This window comes from Etheostoma spectabile, chromosome 3 (assembly GCF_008692095.1).
Source record: "Etheostoma spectabile isolate EspeVRDwgs_2016 chromosome 3, UIUC_Espe_1.0, whole genome shotgun sequence".
Classification (NCBI taxonomy): Eukaryota; Metazoa; Chordata; class Actinopteri; order Perciformes; family Percidae; genus Etheostoma; species Etheostoma spectabile.
In genome coordinates, this window is record NC_045735.1 from 32,615,055 (window position 1) to 32,637,305 (window position 22,251).

General features: G+C 40.8%; 1 protein-coding gene and 1 long non-coding RNA gene across 3 annotated transcripts in view; one reads left to right on the forward strand and one right to left on the reverse strand.

Moving 5' to 3' along the window:
• Positions 1-22,251, reverse strand: part of LOC116674256 (RNA-binding protein Musashi homolog 2) — a 381,184-nt gene that overhangs the window by 42,212 nt on the left and 316,721 nt on the right. For both annotated transcript variants that reach the window (XM_032506859.1, XM_032506860.1), the window contains exons 9-10: positions 6,635-6,749; positions 5,332-5,406 (exon numbers count right to left, since the gene is read on the reverse strand). In XM_032506859.1, coding sequence (XP_032362750.1) covers positions 5,332-5,406; positions 6,635-6,749 — 190 coding nt within the window. The remainder of the gene's footprint in view (positions 1-5,331; positions 5,407-6,634; positions 6,750-22,251) is intronic.
• LOC116674419 (uncharacterized) lies at positions 13,450-21,730 on the forward strand. Its single transcript, XR_004328097.1, has 3 exons — positions 13,450-13,465; positions 18,667-18,707; positions 21,602-21,730. It is a non-coding gene; the product is annotated as an uncharacterized LOC116674419 (long non-coding RNA).

Here is a 22,251-nt window from a genome sequence, read left to right on the forward strand (position 1 = left end):
TCATGGTTACTATATGGTAAATTAATCTGACGACTATGAAGAGAAGCAGAGAAGAGATCGGGGTGCAATGTCTGCTGCTATACGTCTCTAATTGTTATAATGTCATCATTAAAGAAGCTCATACAGTCGTCACTACTCAGAGCTATAGGAATAGATGGCTCAGTAGAGCTGTGACTATCTGTCAGCCTGGCTACCGCGCCAAAAAGAAACCTTGGGTTGTTCTTGTTTTCTTCTATGTGATGAGTAATAGTCTGATCTGGCATTTCTGAGGGCCTTCCTATATATTTTTAGACAGGTGCTAGTTTCCTTTGCTTTATAATCTTCTTTTTAAGAGGAGCAACAGAGTCTAAAGTTGTCTGTAGGCAGGTTGTAGCACCATCTACAAATGTATTAATTTGGGAGGGACTAAAGTTAACATAATAGTCCTCTGTATATTAAGGTACGGAATTAAATGAAATGCTGTTGGAGTATCTTCCTTAAATTCAGCTAAATCACTGTCAGATAGGCATCTAGTGTCAAAGCTTTTATTTACTTTAATATAGTTCGGGTCGTAAGAATTCAAAAGTTATTAGAGAATGATCTGATAATAAAAGATTCTGCAAAAATACTATTAATATATCCAATAGTTTTAAACTTCAAGAAAGTTAACACATGTAAATGAAGAGGGGCCAGACTCTGAAGTGAAATGTACTAGAGTCTGGTAGGATCAGGCTAGGCTCTCCCTCCTTACAAAAGCCCATTTAACCACTGCACATGGCTACTCTGAATCTATGGCCTGAGTGGACTGTTACAAACTCAGAGTGAAGAGGATGATCTGTGCAGTCTAATAAAGGCTGGGCATTGCAGAGTACTTGCCAGCCAAAGATATCCATCAAGGGGGACTGTGGGATACCTATCCCCTTTTCAGTCATCTTAACCATATGGCTTAGATGGTTAAACCAAACAATTGTGGCAAAAGAATTATACTGATTTATATATAAACACACCCTGCCTCCTTGAGATATTCCCCTGGCATACACATCCACATTTCATATGCCTGTCCAGGCTGACTGGCACTCCAAAGCCGCTGATTATCCTTTCCCAGGTCCTAGTCTGTAGATGTAAGCCATGCTGCAGTGAAAGCCATAATACAAGCATCTCTATACTTGTGTAAATAGTTAGTGTTTGCCGGCAATTCGTTAGTCTTATTCCTGAGTGACTGAACATTAGCGAGGATTATAAAGGGTAGCAGGATGTGCCACATTTCTGACATTTTAATCTCATACATCTTTGTTTGCTTACTCACTTTACGAGTTTTTACAATGCCATTCATGAGACTTGTGCATTGTGATCTCTGTGTTTACATCTTGAAAAAGGAGACAATCCATATGCACGCCACTTGGTATGGGTTGTCCCATTGCATCAGAAACTATACAGAATATTGCCTTACCAGGTGGCGTGGTCGAGGTCATCGGCGCATGACAGATCCATAGAATCCATAGTATCACTACGTAAAATATATCCACAATGACTGCTTACATAAACATAGAAAGTCTGAAGAAAAAGGGCAAAAACAATGACCACAAACCACTCTTTACCAAAGAAAACGTTCAGACACAAACACACCTGCTGCAGGTCGCAACACAAGCAACACCTTTGTCAATGTGTATTTAAGTTTATACATTTTTTTCTCCAAATGCAAAATGCACCACGTCAAACTATGGAGGATGCAAGCTGTTTTATTTAAAGGTAGAATATGTAATATATTTACTGTAATAAATTTCAAACACAACCCCAATTGTTAGTACAGCCATGAAAGCAGCAAACAAACAAACGGGATCAACAGAAACAAAAACAGTTGTGTGACCAGAGACATTACAAACCCCAGGTAAATAATGTAGATGTATTTGAAAGATAGAGACAGCTTAGAGCCCAAAAGGACGCCTAGTTGGCAAATTTTCTCCTGAACAGGTAGCTAAGCATTAGCTTTAGGCTAATTCATCACGACTGCAAGGGACGGGCATTTTATATCATTTCAACATTTGTGTACTCACATTGAATTACATAGCTAGAGTACCCAAGTTGGTTATTTGCAATAATAAATTGAGACAGCCAGTCGAGGGGGGCTTTTATTAGCCGGGCCTGCAGAGTAAGTTGCTTCTAAGAGCCTGTGACCTGGGTGCTTTACTTCACTACACATACATAAACAGGGCCGCACTGCAGTGCCACAACCTTCAGCTCTAATCAGAGGCCAACATGTCCTACACATAAAATGAGCTGTGACAAATAAAAAGAGACAATTGGTTTGTATAAAATGGGCAAAGGACGCAAAAGTGGCCAGGGAGGGCTGTGGAAGATGCCAATCCTCTGGTTGATGTCCCACCACAGGAATGGACAAGTAGTCCAAATGCAACTAACATCACTGCAGCACCACATACTGTCACAACTAGATTTTTCAGTCTCTACAAAGCCTTGGAGCTGCACTTGGAATTATTCTTGTGTTTGTCACAATGTGTGTCTGCCAGTACACATACATCTCTCAGTTAATCAGTAATAAAACCCATGGAAATGCGTTTAAAATGACATATCTATAGCAAATATACCAAAGCAACACGGTAGTGTGAAGTGTAATCATTACTGTTGCCATTTACCATCAGCACTGCATATCCTACACACATCACAAGCTACATTTAAGGAAACACTAAATGAGCTATAAAAATTAAAACAGAACAAGGCAATGGAAGAAATTGACTTTGAATCTGACTCAATATAAAGATACTGTAATAAAACTGTTAAATGGAGCCAGAAACACCTGGAAGAATAGAAGTGGGGAGGCAGAATGAAGACACACAGCCTTCAAACACACACACACACACACACACACACACACACACACACACACACACACGCAAACACATACAAATGGGTCACTTTGTTGTCCTCTGAATTGGGTCCCTGGCGTGGATTATTGGCAGTGCTTCAGAAAAAGATGAGCTCCTCGATTTCTCAACAGTCAAATCCCTCAACACTATGAGGAGGGAGAAAAAGGCTTTTCACCTTTTATGTCTAAGCACCAAGGTCGTTCTGGTGCAATCAGGAAATCACAGGCAAAGAACGGGCAAAAAAGGCGAAATCATTTCACGGTAGGGGCAACGAGACTAAGAGCAAAACCTGAAAAAGGGACTCTATAGCAATCAACTCAGTCTTAACAGCGTCCTTACAAAGGCTCCAAGAATGGATGATGCAGGAACAAAAAGGATAATGCAAGTGTAATGTGCTGCCATGGCAGACCCACTGTTCAGTTGATGATGGCAAAAAAAGATTGTCATTATAGAGAGACAGATACACTACACATTATGGTTCTATATACAGCTGCATGCCATCAGTAACACATGTAGCAACCACTGCTGATGAGCAAGGGCAGTTGGAGGAGATATCGCAGTTGGAAGAGGCATAGATTTGACAAACTGTTTTGGCCAACCCTGGTGGGCTATCAACTCTGTGTGTGTGTGTGTGTCTGTGTGTGTGTCTGTGTGTGTGTGTGTGTGTGTGTGTGCATGTATGTGTGTGTGCGTGCGTGCTGCAGCCTGCTGTGTTCCCTGGTGCGCTGTGGTCTGTGGCCTTGAAGAGAGCAGAGTCCTGAGGCCAACATATTTTAATCCTGTTTCCTCTGGCTTTGTAACACCATGGGACTCCTCCAGCATGGCTCCATTTCTCAGCTCATTTCCATCCCAACCTTTAGTGTTTTAATTAATGCTGTCAAAATAATGGAGAAGATTCTACAAGGATCCTGGCTAAAAGAAGCTCTTTGGCAAGTTTGCACAAAACTGACCTTGTCAACTTGCAAGAATGTGGCTCAGTTTTTTCCCCAACACTTTCTCCTTACAGTAAGAGGGTCTTAGGTTTGAAACCAACCTGACCAACAGTGGCATGACTCTGTGGAGTTTGAATGCACTTCCTGTACGGATGCCGTAATTCTACTGTACCTGCTGATTGTGGCAATGTCAGAGTGAGCTGTAAAATGTGTTGAAGTATTATGATATCTGGAACTTAACCCAAGGAAATGTAAGGCATGTCACTAGAGCGAGACACACACCAGCCTCGCAAACTCTTTCCATTGACCAGAACCTACTGGAAGCCTGTGACAAAATCAAAGTCCGGGGGGGTTAACATCCAAGATAACTAACAATGTACAGTCAGGTGGGCCACATGCTAACCTATATCACTCTTGCTTGGTATGCTGCATTTTTTTCATTCACTCATTCACTTCATATATGCCAGGGTATTCTTCCTGGTAATTAACTTTTTTAGGCATTTAAAAGAGTAAATATAAGCTTTGCCCAACCGTCATGGGTGTTACTAACAATAGCTTTAAAGAGCCCCTATTAAACTCCTTTCTGGCATCATGTTTGTAGTCTTGGAGTCTACTACTGCCTTGATTTAAAAAAAACATATTATGTTTGTCATACTGCCTATTTTTGTAGCACTTCTGCCTGAAACGAGCTGAGCTCTTGGCTCTACCAAAAAGCCCAGTCTGCTCTTATTGGTTAGCTGGGCCCACTTTGAAGTGATTGGTCAACCAAATTCAAACAACCTTCTGGGCGGGCTGTGCTTGCTCAGGCTGTACCTATAGGCATCACAAACTGGGCTGGCATTCTTATCAGGGACATCACTGGGCGAGGCGTATTGGTTATTTGAAGTGCTTTCTATGGGAGAGAAAGCTCCATTGCCTAATAGGCTCTTTAAATCAGCCGGTTATAGAGAGCTGCAAATATTTACTTAACATACTGATCACATATTTACCATATGTGATTATTAATAAAATATCTGTTAAATTAAAATAATTACATAATAATAACATATTAATAAAAACAGTTAAAATAATAGTTTTATTTTCAAAGCAGTAACAACACTGTATCATATCATAAAAAGTATGGTCACATGTTGACAGGGAAATGGCACCAGCCCACCTCCCACTCTGCCAAATGAAGCATGAAATCAGGCGTGGATTGCTGATAGCTCTTTGCCAGCAGCTCTGACATTTCCCATTTAAAAACTATTTACAGATAGTGAATGGGGAAATAATAGCCTGGTGTCACCTTATCAAATCAAATCAAATTGGGAGAGAAAGGAGGATTGCACGTCTCTGACTACTTAGACTGCTATGGCAGAAATGTTTCCTTTAAGCAGAGATGTGGCAGCATTACACGTTTATCCTGAAGAACCCTGTTTATGTGTGTGTGTGTGTGTGTGTGTGTGTGTGTGTGTGTGTGTGTGTGTGTGTGTGTGTGTGTGTGTGTGTGTGTGTGTGTGTGTGAAAAAAGGAATCAAACTATTTAAAAGTTAACTTACCTGTGAACTGGTAGCCATAGCTTGGTGCAAAACCAGTGTAGCCTCTGCTGTATGTAGCTACAATGTTAGGATAACCTGAAGAGAGGTCAAGACATGACTTTTTAGAAAAAGCTCATGAACTTAAACAACATCATAGTTAAACTTATGTCAAATTTTTTTTGCCACATACAGAATATTCAAAACTATGTCAGCAACGATTTGGTCAGGTTGTACAATTCTGAATGTAAATCTGAAGGGTGAGGCTGACTTGGGGTGAGGACTCTAAAGGCCGGGGTACGCTTGAAACAAACTAGTTTGTATAATAACTCCAATATTCAATTGTTTATTCCTCATTCAAAATTATTCCACACACACACACGTGTTTCTTGTGCACGGAATCACCAAATGATCAGCCAAATCAGTGGTTCCTAAACTAGGGGGCATTATAAAAAAATTTAAGTTGGGGAACCACTGATCTAAGTGATGTTGCCCTAGAAACATGCCAGGTTCTATTTATGGTCTGTTCTCAGGGAAATCTATAAGGTTGATATTTTAATTGCTATATTTGAATGTTTGCACATAGGGGTGGAATGTGGCTTGTGGCTCAGATGTAGAATTGTCACCCCTCAACCACAAGATTGGCGGTTTAATCCCAGGCTCTTCCAGCCACATGTTAAAGTGTTCTAGAACAAGATACTGAATTCCAAGTTGCTCCCTGGATGCTGTGTATTTGATTGTCCACTGTTCCTACTGCTCAGGATGGCTCAAATCCAGAATTTCAGTACTGTGTGTATGTGACACATACATCTTCTTTTTTGTTATCCTTCCACCTTTTCCACTGTGTTTGTTGCCGCTTGGAAAGAAAATACCAAAAAAAAGGTGCATTTAAATGTCAAAGAAAGTGGTGGTGTGTGTGCTAATATTTGCATTGCCTTGAGTCTATATCTTTGACGTTTCACTCATGTAGACCAGATATCTGTTGGCTTCCTTTGTGTTGGAATTTTAAACATTGGCTATTTTGTGGTCAAGTTACCAGGAATATTGTTAACCTTTTCTCAGATCTCCAATCAAAACAACTTTTAAATGTACACATGTTCCACCAAAACAAGTTCGTTCCAGAGGCTATTTTGCAGTGGTGCTGTGCCTAGCACTACCCAAGACAATTGTGATTGGTTTAAAGAATTGCCAATAAAGCAGAGCATGTTTTTCTCCCATCCCGGAATGCTAAGACTAGCCAGACCCTCCTACGCAGTACCGCAATGGAGGAAGGTCTGGCAAAGCAAGACTACATTGCCATTAAACACACACACAAAAAAATACTTACTCAGCATGCCCATGCCCAGCATGAAGGCATCCAAAGTGTATGGGAGACCCCTGGCACGACCTCGTGTCCCTGGAGGAAACATCACTTCCTTAGGCTGGGCCTTTTTGCATTCTACCTGTGGAGCGTGGACAAGAAAGACAATAATGATGACAGTTTATACCATTTAGTGTCTGTCATGCATCCTGCCATTTCTTTAAAATGAACTTTTCAAGTTTTAGGGGAGATGTTTTGTTTGGTATATCATATGGGCACACCAGTGGTGAGATAGGTAGGTAAGGTAGCAACAAGCAGCTGATGGGACTGCAACAATAATGTTTAATTTCAACTTTGGTTTGAGACCCTGCTGGCAAAGATACAGTTCAGGTTTTGTGTTCAACTGTCATGTTCAACAAGTGCTTTCAGAAAAAGCTGCCATTGGCAGAGCAGAGCCAGCATGTCTCTGTTGACACTGGCTTGTAAGCCCCCTTTCTTAAATTAAAAAGCGTAGGTGATGACACTGTAAAATATAAAGAATTAAAAATAATTTGAGATGTCACAATCATATTAGCTTGAACTCTCAAGTACAGAGTTAGAGAGTTAAAAAAGATGAAAAGATGGAGAACCAGACAGAAAATATGTGGGGTGTCAAACAGAGAGAAACACGGATAATCAAACATACAGTGACAACAAAGAAAATAATGTTGAGAATGACAGTAACAGCATACAAACGGCATAAATATTCAGTGTAATTCATGTGTAAATTTGTTACGTGAAAAGAATGTGTGTGCTTTAAAAAGTGGTAATTGTTGTTTGCATAACATAACATGCTGTTAATGTTACATAAATGTTACAATTAGTGAATGCACTTGTCCGTGCGTGGGGCTGCTTGGGCGTGATAATACAGGCTGGAGTGGCTACAGTGCCAGGGCTGAATGTTTTTTTCCAGTCCGCCCCTGACATGTTCACTGCCATCATTGAGCCCATCCCCACCTCCTCCATCATCATCTGGTACGCTGCTGCCACTGCTAAGGACAAAGGCAGACTGCAGCATATCATGGTTGCAATCTGCCGTCTCTCCAGGACCTGTACACCTCCAGAATGCTGAGGCGGAAGGGAAAGATTGTAGCCGAACACTCTCAGCCCGGACACACACTGTTTGACCCTCTCCCCTCTGGCAGGAGGCTGCGGTCTATCAGGACCAGTAACGGACTGATAATCAGAAATTTGAGCAGAGGCCAGAAGAGCCGTGGCGGATTGGGCAGGCCGGCCAATCAGAGAGCCGTATGATTGTCACAGACATGAGGCCCCTTAATTGTAAACGGCAGCCCATATCATTTATCTCGGTCCCGTTTCAAGCAACAACTAACAACCATACTTCCCTAATTCCTTCACCCCTATCAATAATTTCATCTGATCTCATGGTTACCCTCTACCGTCACAAACAAAAAATGCTGCAAACTTTACTAATTTGTTTAGCTAGCACAAGTGCTAATACTGCAAGCACAAATGTTAGCGTTAGCAACACATCTGAGCCAGCACACCAGGGAGAAAGACTAGACAATGAGGAATATGAGGAAGGACAAAATGAGCAAGAGGAGGATGAAGAGACAGGCAACATGGATAACGTATCTATGGAAATACAAAACACATATGGATTACCAGAACCAGAAGCAACAGAGATGGAGACCATTGCTGCAGGAGGTGGGAGTGTAGGATCAACTATTTCAATTGGCCAAACTCCACTACATTGAACTGGTTTTTCAAGTTTCATCCAAATCAGTTGGCTGATGATGCAAATATCAAGAAGGCATTTAGCCGTAAAGATGGATCAGAGCGCAGATGGGTCAGGTATAGTGCTGAGAAGCATTTTCTTTTTTGTACTGTCTGTCTATCTTTGACACTTGTGACACTTTTGAAACTGAGACAGATGCGGATGTAACGAGTGGAGACATGTACACCAGAGGCTAAACGAGCATGAAAAAAATACTACCCATATGGACTGTGTTACGGCATACTTTTTTATGGATAAATCAGAAAGACCTAAGATCTCTGATTGATATCAATCAAATGACAGCCTTCTGAGAACAAGTGCGCAAAAGGCGTCAGGTTTTAGAGCAGGTGATGGACATAGTAAAACTGATCGAGAGGCATGCGCTTGGTTATTGTGGTAATAAGATTGGATCTACACGATAGTTATCTGACATGTCTGTTGACCATGGGAACTTTCTGGAAATACGTTTGCTGCTCAGTATGACAGCTGTTTACAGCAACACGTTCAGGAATGTATTAAGAAGGGCATGTGTGTGTGTGTGTGTGTGTGGTGTGTCTGTCTGTGTGTGTGTGTGTGTGTGTGTCCGCTGGCAGGCCGCTGATGGCTGGAAATGCCAGGGACGTTTTTTGTTCCAAGTCCGTCACTGATCAGGACCAAAACCTTACACCACAAAAACAGTTTCATCCCCCTCTGCAGTCATCCTGATTAACAAAGTCCAGGACCCCGCTGACAGTGACTCTAAACCCTCCTATTTCTTGTCACTTCACTTTGCAATAACCTTCATCCTGGACTATACATCTTGTTGTTTTCTTATTTGTGGTTTGTTTGTGTATGCATGCACTATTCATCAAGGTAAATTCCACATATGTGTAACTTACTGTGGCAAGAAACCCTTTTGTGATTTTAATTCAACCACCATAGAAAGAAAAGTAGATGTCATCAAAAACGTGAAGAGCATCACTCTCAAATTAAGAAGACAATGCTCTCATGACTTAAGATGGGGAAATGTTGTGTAATGGCCCTGTTATTTCTCCTGTCTCCTCACTCTCTCTCTCTCTCTCGCTCTCTCTTTCACATACACACACACACACACACACACACACAAACACACACTCTGTCTGCACTGTTCCCCCCTTCACTGTTCCTGCCTTTATCAGGGGCAATATCAGAAATGCTAATTTGTTCTGGGTTGCACCAAGGCCATTTGCTTAAGGTCAGAGAGCCTTTGTTTCAATGGCTTTGCCGATATCATCATTATGCCTCAATCAATAAGCCTGAGATAGAAAAACACAATGTGCCAAAGGCCACTTTACCCTTCAAAGTTCTTGTTTAACTGATTACAATAGAGCGTTACCAGAGAATGAGAGTGAGGTTGGAAGTATTAATCAATTAAGTGGATACAGGGAAGTGCTGCAGGGAGGGCACCCTGGGAGGTCACAGCAGAAGCCTGGTGCCCACTTGCTAAAGGGAATGAAGATGCTCAACATGACGGGAGGTTCGTCATTATAAATGAACCATTTTAAAATGCAGTGAGTCTCTTGATTTTAAATTAACTACAGTCAGTGTTGATACTTTCAGACCTGAGCCAACAGAGTACAGCTGTAAATTTAAACGGACTTTGCATTTATAATGCTTTTCTAGCGCTCAATTACATAGTACAGGCACCCTTCACACACACATATATGGGGCTGCACAATCAATCAAATTTTAATCATGATTACCAATTTGGCTTCCCACGGTCAAATTTGCGTAATCGAGCAATATTTTAAATATATCGTTCCGTTCATAGAACACTCTGTTTTTTTTTGCAAAGCCAGTCTTTCCGCTGCGTAAACCACTGTCTGATCATGTGCCAGTCAGAGTTGTTCCCTGCACCGTGCAGCTTAGTTTCTAGATGTAGACAGTCACAGAGGACAGAGTAACGTGAGGAAAATTCCACATCAGATAGCAGTCGGTTATAGTCGGTCTCAAGGTTTACCAATACACCAGTAAACGCAACATTTTGTCCTGTCTGTGTTGTTTTTCAGACAACAGCAGTGACCAGTGCTACTTAGTGTCTGTTAGCTCACAGGGCTCTAGGGTGCAACTAATATTTTTCCTCTAGGTCGCTCCTGTGCACCTAACGTCCTTGCATCTGCTGCCTCTCCACAAACGAAGCAATGTTGTTTATATCAATATGTTTTTTGTTTTTTTTAACTTTTTATTTTCAAGAATTGTCACAACAAAAGAACATTCCCTGAGCCAAGAGCAATGAAATCAATAGCTGAAATACTGATGCCACATGTACAATATTTCAAAAAAAATGCAACAAATATATCAATATGGTTTAATTTTGCGTTACATGACCCGTTTCCTTCTGTAAAGCTGTGCCTGTGTTTGGATCTCTCTTCTTACTCTCCGCACAGCCCCGCCCCCATTAACTCACACACGGCTCCCCAGCAAAACGGGGAGACACAGCACGGGTCCACACTTATAACATTTGTCCACAGTTTTAATTATTGTTAACACAGCTGTATATTGTTAAGCATAAGATACAAACCTGTATTTGTACCAGTGCTTCCGCTGGTAACTCTGCTATTGCAGCTGCAACGGAAAAAACCACAGAAGAAGTTATTGAATGCAACTACCTTCAGTTTGTAGAATAAAGGCGTGTGAGACGGAGCCTGCTGGACCTGGGCGAGAGTTGTGGCCCATGGCCAGAATATCATAGTTCATAAAAATGCAGCGCAGTGACGATACAGACATTCCATGTGTGTAACTCCGCTGACCCGCCATTCGACCCGTGCTGGACCCATTCATAATGAGTCAGCCGTCACTCTGTGAGTAGCACACGCTTCAGTCCATCGCACCCCCCTCTCTCCCTATCTCTTTTAATCAGTCTGTTATTGTTGTTGAAAACAAGTGAAGGAGCTTTTTCAGAGATCTTTTTTTTTTCCATGTATATATATATATCCTATGCTATACCAATAAAATTTGTTTTGGTTAAAATCAACAAATAATCGTGATAATTAATTGTGATCTCAATATTGATCAAAATAATCGTGATTATCATTTTGGCCCTATTCGTGCCAATCGTGTCGTGTGGTTCTGCACTTCATGTTTGAGGAAGATACATTATGACAGGAACAGTAAGAAAGTATCACAGGGCAAAGTGGACCCAAAAGCCCAACTCAGAGCAGAGGGTAAAAGGTAATGCAGCTTCATTGTACAATCACAGGCAAAGGTAACAAAATTGGCAGACAAAACACATGGTCAAAAGAGATCTACAAAAACTGGGAAAGTAACACGAGGGATAACGCTCGTATGTATAACGCATACATGAGTATATGCTCTCTCTCTCTCTCAAACACACAAACACTACAGACCATACTCCTCTGTGCAGATTAATTAATGCCATTGATTATTCTACACACTCCAATACAGTAATGTATGTGGCAGTATGAGCCTTACTTGGGTTGCCATCCGCTAATTAACACACAGAAGAAGAAGTTGCTTATTCTGAGATTAATCTTTTTTGCCGCAGAGAAGCCGGCTAGAATTGATCCAGAGTTTAATGGTTAGTATTATGAAGTTATTACCTGTATTTATTCAGGATTTAGATAGATAGATAGATAGATAGATAGATAGATAGATAGATAGATAGATAGATAGATAGAAAGATAGATATTTATTGTTCACAAGAAAAATGGGAAATTACGGTGTTACAGCAGCACACGTACATCAGTCACACAACACAGAATATAAATATGAATGAGATACTAGGAAAAATATACATACATACAATATACATGAAATAATAATAAAAGGAATAAAATATAACAACAAATATTTGAATATATACAGGATGGTTTATGGTTTATTTATACTGCATAGAGGAAGTTTTTGGGGAACCCTTAAAGAGGTTTTAGCCAGCGCCAGAGCAATATCACAAGCATTAAAACGTCAGATTTTCCGCAGCCAGCGTTTGCAGAGTCAGACTGGACCGGACTCTCAGAGGGACCATGCTGCTCTGGGGACCGGCGGCGCAGCGAGAAACTGCTGCTGTTGGACATGTTGGATATAACGCTACATTATTTAGATTTGGATTATTTTGGTCTTATTACTGGTGACATATTACAGTATGCTGTGTGACAGAACACTATGATATGGGCCTACCTGGGCGCATACACTGCTCATTTCTTACAATGCAATGTAGTCCTTTTTATCAGAGAATTGGACAGCGATCAGCGGGTCTTTAACGACAGTATTCAATGTACGTTTTTAATCAGTTGTTTTGTCACCAGCAACACCACATTGCTCAGTTTTGGTCCAGTAAGTTATGCACCATAATGTTTTTAAAAAAAATCAGCGGTATACTCAGGAAGTGACGTAGTAATTACCGCTCAATGCATACAAAAGATAAAAATACATATTATTTGTAATATTGATGTTTTTGTCTAACACTGTATTTGAGGATTTAAACAATAAAAACAACAATTATAATAAAATACAGTTTCATTTATTTTCTCATGTACTGTGTGCTCGGTTGGCCAGTGGCAATCTCAAATGGAATGAAGCCCATTCACAGCAGACCGCAGACAACAGGAGCTGAACATGTCCACCCACCCAACCCGGAAGAACTACAAGTACACAAGCTTTGAAACCGGTTTTGTGAAGCATCTCTAGAGGGAGTTGTAGTTTTAATATATTGGTATACTTCTCGTTAGTAGAAGTTGGCAGTGAAGAATTTTGGTTATACCCTGTTTTTTTTTGGGATGGGAAACACACCGTCTTCATCAAATATTTGTCAAATAGATAAATTGATAGATTTTGTATTATCATACAACTGACATATAATTAAACAAAGTGGAATGTAGCCAAACTGAAGCACATTACAGCCACAATCTATTGCTCAGCTTTCAGAAACAAGAGCAACCTATACACAACCCTATGCATAATATCATAAAGCTATTGCACAAATACCCTAAAGCAACAATATTAAAATTTTTAATTGAGTTAGGTCCAAATTAGGCCTGGTTTAGAAATGCTAGGTTTATATCAGGGTACCCCAGAGGATAAGAGCTCATACTTCGCATGGAGAAGTGCGTGGGTTACTGTGCGAGGACGAGGAAGAGACAGTCGTAAGCTTTCCAAGACGTCGGACCGCCACCAGCCTGTTAGCGTTTCTAACAGATTTTCCCCACTCAGCAACCCCCCGCTGAGAAACCAACTCTGGTTATCGGCAGCTCCATTCTGAGAAACGTGAAGTTAGCGAAGCCGGCGGCCGTAGTTAAGTGCATCCCGGGGGCTAGAGCGGGCGACGTTGAGTCTTATCTGAAACTGCTGGCTAAGGATAAACGTAAATACAGCAAGATTGTTATTCACGTTGGCATTAATGACTCCCGGTTACGGCAATCGGAGGTTACTAAGATTAATGTTGAATCGGTGTGTACATACGCGAAGTCAATGTCGGACACCGTAGTTTTCTCTGGACCCCTGCCAAATCTCACCAGCGATGACATGTATAGCCGCATGTCGTCATTTCGCCGCTGGCTATCGAGGTGGTGCCCAGATAATGATGTGGGCTTTGTGGATCACTGGCAGTCTTTCTGGGGAGGACCTGGTCTGATTCGGAGAGACGGCATTCATCCCACTTGGGCAGGAGCAGCTCTCATTTCTAGAAACATTGACAAGTTTATTGGTGGACCTAATCCTTGACAATCCATAGTTGGGACCAGGAGGCAGAGTCCCAGTCTAACACACTTCTCTGCTCCTTTATTCCAGGTGTTACCTAGTAAAAATCCCATAGTGACGGTGTCTGCCCCCCAACCATTAAAATTATTTAAATCAAAGGTAAACAGAAGAGGAGCAGTGCATGAAAACCTCATAAAAATTAAAACCACAAGTGCAATAGTTCAAAAGAATAGGAGAATTAAATGTGGACTCTTAAACATCAGATCTCTCTCTTCTTAAGGTGTACTAGTAAATGAATTGATATCAGATTCTAATATTGATTTATTTTTTCTTACTGAAACCTGGCTGGGTAATGGAGAATATGTTAGTCTAAATGAGTCCACCCCCCCCAGTCATATTAATACTCACATTCCTCGATGCACAGGCCGAGGAGGTGGAGTTGCAGCTATCTTTGATTCTAGTCTACTAATTAGCTCTAAACCTAAACTAAATTATAACTCATTTGAAAGTCTTGTTCTTAGTCTTTCACACCCAAGTTGGAAATCAATGCAACCAGTTCTATTTGTTATAGTGTACCGAGCACCTGGTCCATACTCTGAATTTTTATCCGAATTTGCAGAGTTTCTATCGAACTTAGTGCTAAAAACGGACAAAGTTATTATTGTAGGGGATTTTAATATTCATGTGGACGATGAGAATGATAGCCTTAGCACTGCGTTTATCTCTCTATTAGATTCTATTGGCTTCTCTCAAAGTGTACATAAACCGACTCACCGTTTTAACCACACCCTCGATCTTGTTCTGGTGTATGGTGTTGAAATTGAACATTTAATAGTGTTCCCACAGAATCCCTTCCTATCTGACCACTGTTTGATAACTTTTGAGTTTATACTGCTGAACTACACGCCGTTAGGCAAAACATCCTATACAAGATGTCTATCTGATAGTGCTGTAGCTAAATTTAAGGATGCGATTCCGTTAGCATTTAATTCATTACCAAGTCCCAAAGTAACGGAGGACTCCTGTGCTATTAGTCCCTCCCAAATCGATCATTTTGTTGATAGTGCAGCAGGCTCGCTACGAATGACTCTAGACTCTGTTGCCCCTCTAAAAAAGAAGATAATAAAACAAAGAAGGTTAGCTCCATGGTATAACACTGAAACTCGCAAATTAAAGCAAATATCGCGGAAACTTGAGAAGATCTGGCGCTCCACCAAACTGGAAAATTCTCGTTTAACCTGGCAAGATAGTCTTAAAACGTATAGGAAGGCCCTCCGTAATGCCAGAGCAGCGTACTACTCGTCATTGATAGAGGAAAATAGGAACAACCCCAGGTTTCTTTTCAGTACTGTAGCCAGGCTAACAGAAGGTCACAGCTCTACTGAGCCAAGTATTCCCATAGCTCTTAGTAGTAACGACTTTATGAGGTTCTTCAATGATAAAATTATAACTATTAGAAGCAAAATTCACCAAGACCTGCCTTTAACTGGCTTATCTCTAAACTCAGGAACGTTAGAAACAGCTGTAAAACCAGATATATGTTTAGACTGCTTTGCTTCACTTGATCTTTATCAATTTAATTCAATTATTTCTTCATCTAAGCCATCAACCTGCCTCTTAGATCCCATCCCGACTAGGCTACTTAAAGAAGTTTTACCATTAGTCAACACTTCACTACTGAATATAACCAATTTGTCTTTATTAACAGGCTATGTACCACAGTACTTTAAAGTAGCTGTAATTAAACCTCTTCTGAAAAAGCCAACCTTGATCCAGATGTTTTAGCCAACTATAGACCTATATCCAACCTTCCATTTCTCTCTAAGATTCTTGAGAAAGCAGTCGCCAAACAGCTGTGCGACTTTCTGCATAGCAACAGCTTATTTGAGGATTTTCAGTCAGGATTTAGAGTTCATCATAGCACAGAGACAGCACTTGTGAAAATTACTAATGACCTCCTAATTGCATCAGACAAAGGACTTATCTCTGTACTTGTGTTATTAGATCTTAGCGCTGCATTTGATACCATTGACCATTATATCTTATTACAGAGATTGGAACATTTAATTGGCATTAAAGGGACTGCTCTAAGCTGGTTTAAGTCTTATTTATCAGATCGATCTCAGTTTGTTAATGTTAACGATGAATCCTCTGTGCACGCCAAGGTTAGTCATGGAGTCCCACAAGGATCTGTGCTCGGTCCAATCCTGTTCACTTTATATATGCTTCCTTTAGGCAGTATTATTAGGAAACACTCCATAAACTTTCATTGTTATGCAGATGATACTCAATTATATCTATCAATCAAGCCGGATGAAACTAATCAGTTAGCTAAACTTCAAACGTGCCTTCAGGATATTAAAACCTGGATGACCTGTAATTTTCTAATGTTAAACTCAGATAAAACTGAAGTTATTGCTCTCGGACCCAAGCACCTCCGTGACGCACTATCCAAAGATATAGTTACTCTGGATGGCATCACCCTGGCCTCCAGCACCACTGTGAAGAATCTTGGAGTCATCTTTGATCAGGACATGTCCTTTAATTCCCAATTAAAGCAAATTTCAAGTATCGCCTTTTTTCACCTACGTAATATTGCAAAAATCAGGAATATCCTGTCTAAAAATGATGCAGAAAAATTAGTCCATGCATTTGTTACTTCTAGGTTGGATTACTGCAATTCTTTACTATCAGGCTGCTCGAAAAAATCCATAAAGACTCTACAGCTGATCCAGAATGCTGCGGCACGTGTTCTGACGGGAACCAGGAAAAGAGATCACGTTTCTCCTGTTTTAGCTTCTCTGCATTGGCTTCCTGTAAAATTTAGAATAGAATTTAAAATCCTTCTTCTCACCTACAAAGCTCTTCATGGTCAGGCTCCATCTTATCTTAAGGAGCTTATAGTACCTTACAACCCTGGGAGAGAACTACGCTCCCAGAATGCAGGGTTACTGGTGGTTCCTAGAGTCTCTAAAAGTAGAACGGGAGCCAGAGCGTTCAGCTATCAGGCTCCTCACCTGTGGAACCAGGTTCCAGTCTGGGTTCGGGAGGCAGACACCGTCTCCACATTTAAGAGTAGGCTTAAGACTTTCCTTTTTGATAAAGCTTATAGTTAGGGCATAGAATCGAATATTGTTAGGGAGTAGTAGTTAGTCACATAGTTTCATATAATATAACTAAAGGGAGACTTGGCATACAGCCCGATCCGGTTGGGGGGAGTTCTGGCCGACCGGGCTGGAGCTCTCTTTACCTTGTCTCTCTTGCTTTTGTTGTAATAATAGTTTTAGACAGCTTGGGACTTATTTTGATACACTAGTTAGGGCATAGAATCGAATAATGTTAGGGAGTAGTAGTTAGTCACATAGTTTTCAGATTTATCTATCATATAATCAAGAATATAATAGAACTAAAGGGAGACTTGGCATACAGCCCGATCCGGTTGGGGAGAGTTCTGGCCCGGCCGGGCTGGAGCTCTCTTTACCTTGTCTCTCTTGGTTTTGTTGTAATAGTTTTAGACAGCTGGGGACTTATTTTGATACACTAGTTAGGGCATAGAATCGAATATTGTTAGGGAGTAGTAGTTAGTCACATAGTTTCATATAATATAACTAAAGGGAGACTTGGCATACAGCCCGATCCGGTTGGGGGGAGTTCTGGCCGACCGGGCTGGAGCTCTCTTTACCTTGTCTCTCTTGCTTTTGTTGTAATAATAGTTTTAGACAGCTTGGGACTTATTTTGATACACTAGTTAGGGCATAGAATCGAATAATGTTAGGGAGTAGTAGTTAGTCACATAGTTTTCAGATTTATCTATCATATAATCAAGAATATAATAGAACTAAAGGGAGACTTGGCATACAGCCCGATCCGGTTGGGGAGGGTTCTAGCCCGGCCGGGCTGGAGCTCTCTTTACCTCGTCTCTCTTGGTTTTGCTGTAATAGTTTTAGACAGCTGGGGACTTATTTTGATACACTGAGCTCCTCTCTCCTCTATCTTTCTATCTTTTCATTTATGTGCATCCATGTCCCAGAAATGCATGTTACTAACCTATTTCTGGGGAGTCATTCCCCGGAGTCCTTATGTTCTTTTTTCACCAGCATGTTCCCTTGGATCAGAGAGGCTCCGAAATCAGGGTAGCAGCTGTCGCCATGGTACCGCTACACGTTCTGTGATGCCATGTTCAACTGCTACACTGCGGTGCCCTGCTACGTCCTGCTACGTCCTGCAACGTCCTGCTACGTCCTGCTACGTCCTGCTACGTCCTGCTGTGCCTTGTAATGCCGCACAGCGTCCTGCTATGCCATGAACTACTACAAAGAACTTCTACAAACTACTAATTTTTTTCTATTTTTATTGCCACTCTTCATTCTAACCCCAACCGGCCCGTCAGACACCGCCTACCAAGAGCCTGGGTCTGACCGAGGTTTCTGCCTAAAAGGAAGTTTTTCCTCGCCACTGTCGCACTGTTGCTTGCTCTGGAGGAAACTATTAGAACTGTTGGGTCCTTGTAAATTCTGGAGTGTGGTCTATCTGTAAAGTGTCTTGAGATAACTCTTGTTATGAATTGATACTATAAATAAAATTGAATTGAATTGAATTGAGAATAAAGATAGATCAGACCATATTCTCTTTGCTTGCCTAGAGAGACTGGTTTCTGTTGTGGTTTGGGGTTTTGTTTGGGATTATTTTTCCCTTTTGGCCCTCCTTGTGTTTGTGTCTCAGTTTTCTCCCCGGTCTTGTGTTGTTGGTCCTGTTCTGTGTTTCCCTCAATGTCTGTGTGTTCTGTTTCCTGTTTTATTTTGAAGTCATGTTTCTGTCTTGTCCTGCTTTTACATTTACTTCCTGCGTGTTCCTGCTCTTGTTATTAACCCTGGGGCCCCTGAGGCCATTTTTACAGTTTAATTTCCGTCTGGATTTATTTTATAAAAAAGCTTGTAAAATATCAACCCTGTTGTCTACAGTCAAGATGTGAATATCATTTTTTTTAGGACAAACTGGGTTATTAGAATATTTGGGTTGCAGTGAGGTCACTTGCATGTTAAAAATGGTTGTAGGGCCTTAAAGATAAATAAATAAATAAATAAATAAATAAATCAATCTTCCAGATATGTATTGATATCACAGACATATAAGTAAAACCTAAGCCATTTTCCATTCTAAAACACTTCTCATATGTCTTGGGAGTCACACTGTGAAGAAATAATCATTATAACTTATACAGTTGACAAAATACATGCATTTTTTCCAAAAAAGTCAAGACGTTTTGCTCTCATGACATTTACTTATGCCAATAATAACATAATAATGTCATATTTATTGATATTACACCCACAGCAATGTTATACAAGCAAATATGTGTCTAAAGAGTGCACCATTTGGCCTTCCATAGAGTACAGGTAAAAGCCAGTAAATTAGAATATTTTGAAAAACTTGATTTATTTCAGTAATTGCATTCAAAAGGTGTAACTTGTACATTATATTTATTCATTGCACACAGACTGATGCATTCAAATGTTTATTTCATTTAATTTTGATGATTTGAAGTGGCAACAAATGAAAATCCAAAATTCTGTGTGTCACAAAATTAGAATATTGTGTAAGGGTTAAATTTTGAAGACACCTGGTGCCACAAACTAATCAGCTGATTAACTCAAAACACCTGCAAAGGGCTTTAAATGGTCTCTCAGTCCAGTTCTGAAGCCTACACAAACATGGGGAAGACTTCAGATTTGACAGCTGTCCAAAAGGCGACCATCGACACATTGCACAAGGAGGGAAAGACACAAAAGGTTATTGCTGAAGAGGCTGGCTGTTCTCAGAGCTCTGTGTCCAAACACATTAATAGAGAGGCAAAGGGAAGGAAAAACTGTGGTCAGAAAAAGTGTACAAGCGATAGGGATCACCGCGCCCTAGTCAAGATTGTGAAAAAAAACCCATTCAAAAATGTGGGGGAGATTCACAAGGAGTGGACAGCTGCTGGAGTCAGTGCTTCAAGATCCACCACCAAGAGACGCTTGACCAAGAAACCTGGACTGCTGCTGAGTGGTCCAAAGTCATGTTTTCTGACGAAAGCAAATTTTGCATTTCCTTTGGAAATCGAGGTCCCAGAGTCTGGAGGAAGACAGGAGAGGCACAGGATCCACGTTGCCTGAAGTCTAGTGTAAAGTTTCCACCATCAGTGATGGTTTGGGGTGCCATGTCATCTGCTGGTGTCGGTCCACTCTGTTTGCTGAGATCCAGGGTCAACGCAGCCGTCTACCAGCAAGTTTTAGAGCACTTCATGCTTCCTGCTCCTGACCTGCTCTATAGAGATGGAGATTTCAGGTTCCAACAGGACTTGGCGCCTGCACACAGCGCAAAATCTACCCGTGCCTGGTTTACGGACCATGGTATTTCTGTTCTAAATTGGCCAGCCAACTCCCCTGACTTTAGCCCCATAGAAAATCTGTGGGGTATTGTGAAAAGGAAGATGCAGAATGCCAGACCCAAAAACGCAGAAGAGTTGAAGGCCACTATCAGAGCAACCTGGGCTCTCATAACACCTGAGCAGTGCCAGAAACTCATCGACTCCATGCCACGCCGCATTAATGCAGTAATTGAGGCAAAAGGAGCTCCAACCAAGTATTGAGTATTGTACATGCTCATATTTTTCATTTTCATACTTTTCAGTTGGCCAACATTTCTAAAAACTCCCTTTTTTGTATTAGCCTTAAGTAATATTCTAATTTTGTGACACACGGAATTTTGGATTTTCATTTGTTGCCACTTCAAATCATCAAAATTAAATGAAATAAACATTTGAATGCATCAGTCTGTGTGCAATGAATAAATATAATGTACAAGTTACACCTTTTGAATGCAATTACTGAAATAAATCAAGCAGAAATGAGCCAAAACGCGATGAATTATGGATATAAAGTGGATCAATCTTGGATATAACCGTATGGATTTAAAGCCCAAAGAGGCTGAAGTTCCAGGCTGGATAGAAAATCCCCTGTAGAGGCTAAAAAGACAGGGAAAAGACCTCTGTAACTCCGAACTCGTCAGGATTTAAACAAAACCGAAAGTGAGTAAATCGCTTGTATGGTTCAAAAGTTATTAAACTATGAATCAGAGGTACTTTTTTACTCGTGGGCGAGTGTCTCGGGCTCAGAGGGTTAACTGATGCTTTCCACCTGATTCCCGGCCTTCTTGTCACCTGCCTTTTGTTACCTTGTGTATTTAATTTCTGTGCTTCCCTTGTCAGATCTTTTTTTCTCGTGAAGGTGTTTGTGTCTGCATTCCAGTCTTGCTCCAGCTATTCCCAGTAAGTTGTCCCCATGTGCTGTTTCTCTGTTTTTGATATTGCCTTCCCCTGAACCTATTTTGGACTGTTTGCTTTTGGACCTTTTGGATTTTGTTGTTCCTGGACTTTACCTGCTCCTTTTGCTCCCCGTGTTTTTTTTACCCTGGTCTTTGTTTAATAAATTCTGATTTGCCCTCACCTACCTGCCTGCTGTCTTCATCTCTGCATTTTGGGTCCAATCCTCGTATAACCGCAACAGGTTTTTATTCCTCTCCACAACCTTCATGATAGTCACCTGACAAGCAAGCTTTAAATGAGATGATTTTAGATATTGCCATGCTTTCTGACATGAATATGCTCTGTAATGCAGATTGTATAACAAAACCCTCTGATTCACCATGAGTGTCTGCTCTAAATGACAACACACTTTCAGCATGGGCCTTCCAGCCAAAGGTGTTGTCCATGACAACACCAAGGTGTATATAAGAGCAGATTGATTGGTTCATCATTTCAGAGTTCTGATACCCTCTGAACAATGTCACAACCCTTTCCTCAATTCGTGAAATGGTTGAATGAGATTGTTGGCCTGGCACCACTGCACACAGGTCTCTATTTTAGCAAAATATACCAACGCACTTCTGTCTGTGTGCAATAGGCTAGAAGTGTGCCAAAAATGCCAAAACACATGTTGTATATGTGCACATACACATACAAAAGCTATATACATCTTACTCTGTAAGCAAAAACCTCTTAAATAATCTGCGTATCCCTTTAATTTCCTGAAAATGCTTCCTAAAACTAGTCCCTTCTTAATTTTAAAAAGGTAGTCCCAGTAAAGGCTACAAGCTGTAACCATGGTGATTGATATAATTTTCTGAATATGTATGTATGTACTGTATTTCACACTTT